Source organism: Vigna unguiculata, chromosome 7, assembly GCF_004118075.2.
Source record: "Vigna unguiculata cultivar IT97K-499-35 chromosome 7, ASM411807v1, whole genome shotgun sequence".
NCBI classification, from domain to species: domain Eukaryota; kingdom Viridiplantae; phylum Streptophyta; class Magnoliopsida; order Fabales; family Fabaceae; genus Vigna; species Vigna unguiculata.
In genome coordinates this window covers 4,119,309-4,125,308 of record NC_040285.1, presented here as the reverse complement: position 1 = coordinate 4,125,308, position 6,000 = coordinate 4,119,309, and the positions used below count along the sequence as shown (strand labels likewise).

General features: G+C 24.6%; 1 protein-coding gene across 1 annotated transcript; it reads left to right on the top strand.

Moving 5' to 3' along the window:
* The first annotated feature begins 2,063 nt into the window (after nt 1-2,063).
* Nucleotides 2,064-2,810, top strand: LOC114190187 (zinc finger protein GIS3-like). The gene has a single exon (XM_028078985.1). The coding sequence runs from the start codon at nt 2,064-2,066 to the stop codon at nt 2,808-2,810; it is 747 nt and encodes a 248-aa protein (XP_027934786.1).
* The last annotated feature ends 3,190 nt before the right edge of the window (nt 2,811-6,000 follow it).

Sequence of the window (6,000 nt, the reverse complement as noted above, 5' to 3'; positions counted from 1 at the left end):
TTAAAGGGTAAAATTGATATTTTAAAATGTGGACACAAAAAGGAAAATCGCCTTTATATATTGTTATAGATATATATATATATATATATATATATATATATATATATATATATATATATATATATATAAATAAGAGAATCCAAATTCACTTTTACCTTTACAAATTTTGACTAATTAATAAGTTATATATGTATTGATAACAAACTATACAAATTCACTCATAGTAGAGTCTAGGGATGACAATTCGGGACGGGTCAGGCGAGGTGGCCTGCAGACCCGTACAAAAAAACACGGGACGGGGTGGGCTGGCCCGCTGGTCCGTTTATAAAATTATATGTTCTCTTTTTTTAGTTCTCACATTATTTCTTTAAGTTCCTTTTATTAATATTAATATTATTATTATTATTATTATTATTATTATTATTATTATTATTATTATTATTATTATTATTATTATGTTTATGTTTATGTTTATGCATAATCATTGTATATAAGATAATGATTTTAGTTCTTGAATATGGAATATCTTTTTATGCATTTTTAGGTAATGTCTTGTAAGGTGATATGTTGCTTTTGTACTTTAGTTATAATCTTCGTTGTTATTTTTCTTGTATTTGATTAGGTAAATTAATTGAAATTATTTCAATAGAAAATGAATATCAATTATTATGAAAAAATAAAAAAGTTTTTATTTTGCTCACCATAAAAAAAAAATATTTCGCTCATCACAAATGCGGACTAGCCTGCGGACCTGCAAACCAACCCGTAAGCAGGGCGGGCCAGAAAAATGAACCTGATATTAAACTACGAGGCAGACCAACCTGACCCACACTTTGCGTGTCAAAAAGGACTAGACTGACCCATTTTCTCATTCATAGTATAGTTTTCCATAAATATTTATTTTATGTTTTTTCCTACCTCTATGCATGTATCCATTGAACACATTTTTTAATTTTTCAATATTCGAATGTATACATGTATTCAATAAAATATTTTTCAAATACACTTTGACCTTAGTTTTAAATTATTCATTTTTTTAAATGGTTTAAATACAAACAAATACGTTAGTGAAATATTCAACACAATCACACTAACCAAAATACAAATTTTTGAAACTAAATTTAATAAAATTCATTAAATTGTGTAATAACAACTACGTATAGGACAATTGTCTTGATTTAACAATGAGTAAAAAGATATTTATATATATTTAAATTATTCAGAAGTTGAACTTAATTTTAACTACAAATATTTGTGGGTACAATTTTTTTTATCCACTATGAATCACATCTACTGAACAACAAGGTCGATCCTTAGTCAACTTAAAATGATCAAAAGATTTAATGCATTTTTCAAACTAAAAATGATATAATTAATTTTCTCCCAGACTCCAAATTAATAGGAATATTTAATATATCAATTAATAATTACTACAAAGATCAAGGTTAAAAAGTCATGAATTGTTGATAATTCTTTTTTAGACTGTTTGTTATACATTCTTTTACATTAATGAGCTTATTAGTTTTCAATTATTCATTTTTTCTTTTTGTCAATGAGTTTTCAAAGTACTTTGAAATAAAACATGTCATACTTGTATTATTTTTCTAGTCAAAGTATAATTTAATGTTTGCATGAAGGAATGGCTACAAATGAAATGGATTCAAGACATGGATCATTATTAAATTAAACATGTAAAAAGAATTCTCAACAATTCAAACTTGACTTCTTATCACTTGTGTTTGTAGTAATAATTAATTGATATATTAAATATTCCTATTAATTTGAAATATTGGAAAAATTTAATTATATTGTATTATTTTTAGTTTGAAAAATGTATTAAATCTAAAGTTTGACTTTCAAATACCATTTAAATTATTTTTTTTCTTTTATAATTAAATATTTATTAATTTCCAATGTTATGTGATGCATTTACCAACACACAAATTTCTTTTTATACAAAATGCAATGTTTAATTATCTCTTAATAAATACCTCTTCTTTCAAATCACATAACACCAACCAAGATAAATATACATATTCTTAAGAAAGTACTTTATCAAAATAATGTCAGACGAATTCTTTGTTAGAGGTGATGAGAGTAGAAAACTCAAGCGTAAGATCGATGAAGCATCTTCTTCTGAAATTGTAGATTCAGAGTTATTACTATCTATGAGTCTTGGCAACAACAAAATGGTTGGTGAGCCTTCATCCATGTCCATTTACAAATCATTGAAAAACTCAATGGATTCACCAAATTCATCACCAAAACCAGTAGAAAACCCTAATCATCAATTGATTGTGCCTAAGCAACGACAATTCTCGTGCAAGTTTTGCAACAAAAAGTTTCCAAGCTCCCAAGCCCTAGGAGGGCATCAAAATGCTCATAGACGCGAAAGAGTTCTCTCAAGAATAGATAGAGAGATTGATATGGGAACTTTTGGACTTGGTGTTCATATGTACCCTTATTCAACCATGGCTCATCAACACCCTTTTCGTGGTCCAATACCCTTTTATTATGAGCCTAACATGCACCCTATGACTCAAATGTCAACCATGCCATGGCCACTTGTACCTAGCTATGGAAATCAAGGGTTACACAACACCTCCACTTCAGGGCAACGATTTGGGATGACAAACCTTGGAGGCATAAGTGTTGAAACTCCACAAAGTGTATATCAAAGAGGATTAGGGTTTGGTTTTGAACATAACCAAGTTCATTCATTTAATCCAACCAATGGAGCCACCATGGCTCGTCCAAGTCTTGGTAGCCTTATGAGAAATCAGTATAATATTGGGAACCAACCATTTTAAGTTTGAAGGTTAGATTTATCGATCAAATCTTAAATCATGGTTTAAATTTTGAATTATGTATTAGTAATTATGCTAGCAATATTGTTATCTTTCATGTCTATTCACAATAACAAGTGTAACAACAAGTATTTTCAATATAAGTAGGTGTCCACATCTGTTATTGTAAGGATTTAATATCATGTTTAATATAAATAATACTCCTTATCATTTACTTCATCATTTTCTTTTGTTCTTTGTCTATTTATTTTAAGAAAAGATCATTGAAATATATTTTATTACTATTGATTTTTTTTGTCAAAAATTATAATACAAATAGCTAATGCCGTGTTAGATACTATCATACTATCATAATGTATCAAATCTTATAAGAACTTTACAATTAGCGTACTAAATATTAGGATGAGTAATATTCTGCAAAATTAGATCGTGTTTCACTTTTTTTTTTCTTTTATAAAAGAAAAAAAAAGTGTCACTCCAACAATTTAAAAGTAGTTTAGTAAGTACTAAATGATTAATATTGGACTTTTCATATAATATAAAAAAAACAAGTTATTTTATAACAATTATACTTGCAATAAATTTCAAAATTGTACTTAAAAGAATAGTTTAAAAAACAAAAAGTAAAAAAAAACGTGTTTTTAATTTTTATAAAATGATTATACTTTTTTGTCATTGGTATTGTATTAAAAAAATCACAAATAAATTTTATAACTAACTAAAATTTAATGCCCTAAATAAACTATTTTGGAAATTTATTATAATGATATCATTCAAAAATTATAATTGTTCGTATATGTAGAAAGAGTTTCAAATATTTAAATTCAGATGTAGATAATTAAATTTTATTATTTTTAACGTTGTAATTGATATCATTGTTTAAAAAAAATACACTTTTATAACACATTATTTTTGAAATTAAATTATTTCTTTTACCAAATAAAAGGTAACTTCATTAATTAATAAAAATGCAGATTGATAACCACGTAATTAATCTCTTAAAATATAATTACATAATTTTTTAAATACATTTGAAATGATTTAGAAATATATTTAAATGGAGATTTTCATAAATTTATCCACTTTCAAATATATTTAAAAATTATACTATTTTAGTCTAACATAAAGGTACATATAACATAATTTATTTACAAAATATCATGTCATACGAAGGTCATAGGTGACAGGAAATCGACGTGTGTATATTAAACCTATACATAAGTAAAGATTAGTAAGAAACTTATTAAACCTATAAATTAGTAAAGACAAACTTATTTTATCATTTGGTAAAATTAGTAAATTATTTTTTTATAGTTTTTACAAATCAATATTAAGCAAAGATTGATTAAAAAATTATACTGAAAAACGTAATAATATTTATATTTTCCCCTGAAAATTGTACTAAAATTTGATAATGACATAAATTATACTCCAAAATAGATTTTTTATAATTAATTATAATGATCTTACTAAAACAATTTGTATAAAATTGTGTATGTATAATGTATTTAGATTAGAAAAGAGATACCATGTGTAAAAATACGTTGGATCTGTGTTAATGTGTCACTAGAATATTGTACTATACAATTACTACCAATTGACTATTTATTCACTTAAATTAAATTCTAAATATAACTTTCAACCAGTTCATTTATATTGAAAATTTCTACACCGTAAGAATTTTTTAAAAATAAATCCATGAACTAATTTATAAAAGTTATTCTTATAAATTAATTTAACATTATATTTAAAATTTATAAGTAAACGGTTATATAACGTTATTCATCATATTTTTAAAAGGTTTATATAATTTTTTTTCAAATTTATACTTTATTATTGTCAGAGACATTGGTGGAAATAAATCAAACCAAGTCTGGTTTAAGAAAGTATACGAATGTACAAATAATCCGATAATTATGGAAATAGATAAAACCAAGTGAAGATTTATAAATTATTTGAAGATAAGTAGATGGATGAATTATCATAAAAAATCATTTTCTATTAATCAATAAGATAAATATTATTTGCATTTTTTTATTATAATAGATAATATTAATTTTTTTAGATTTAATAATGTGTTTGTCCTAGGAGAAAATAAGTTATTAAGACAAAATTACATGATTTTGATGACAATGGGTCGGGTTGAGTACGACTTACACGCAATTTGATCTGTAATCAAAAAAATTTATCACTTGTTACTTGATGGATATTTGTGTAAAAAATATCCATGAGTTTTAAAAAACTCGCGAATATCCGTAGATACTCACATATATCTAAAAAAATATATTTTCACATATATCTAAAAAAATATATTTTGTAAAACATTTAAAAAAAATTTAAATAAAATTACAAAATAATATAAATGAGTATAAATTAAATATAAATTAAAATTTAAGTTTAAATAAATTAAATCTAATAAAATATAAATTAATTTTACTTAATAAAATATAAATGAAATCTTAATTTTAATTTTTTGCGAGTAACATATATCAGGGATACGAATAGTGTGATATTGCATCCAACCCATTTATAAAATATTAAAATATCCCTACGCATAGGTAATCGGTAATCAATATTCGTGATTACTAACTATTCATTATAGATGTTATCTGTAGATGCTCGCGAATACATTGACTAGACGCTAACTTTCAAAGTCAATGATCAATAAGTAGACATTAAAGATACATGTAACTTAAATTTAATTTGTTATTCTACTCATATCACACATCAATTAATTTTAAAAGAATAGACTAATTCATCATGAGATTATATGTTGGTGTTATTAGTACTATAAAGGTATGTTTAGAAACAAATTGTTATTTGCATGCAAATTGAATACAATAGAAAAATGTATGGGTTAAAATACTACCAACTTGTTTTAAACACATTGACATACAAAATCTCTACGTTCAAACTCCAATTATCTTTTTTCAATATGTCATATATAAAAGCTCTCCATGTAGAAAATAACCAATGAATGAAGTGTATAGTAAGCAAGTGATTTCATGAGAATTAAAAGGTCTTTCCATTCAATGATAGTATGAAAATTCTCTTAGTGCAAGATTTATAGAACGATTAACAAGATGATAAAGAGAATATGTCATATTTGCAAAAAAAAATAAAAAATCCACCAACTATGTAACTTTACCTTTCTCTCCAACAAGGCGTACTTATAATCTATATCCTTTTTGTT

Bases quoted from the DNA above. Each gene is read 5' to 3' on its own strand.
- LOC114190187 (XM_028078985.1), top strand. From the start codon at position 2,064: ATGTCAGACGAATTCTTTGTTAGAGGTGATGAGAGTAGAAAACTCAAG.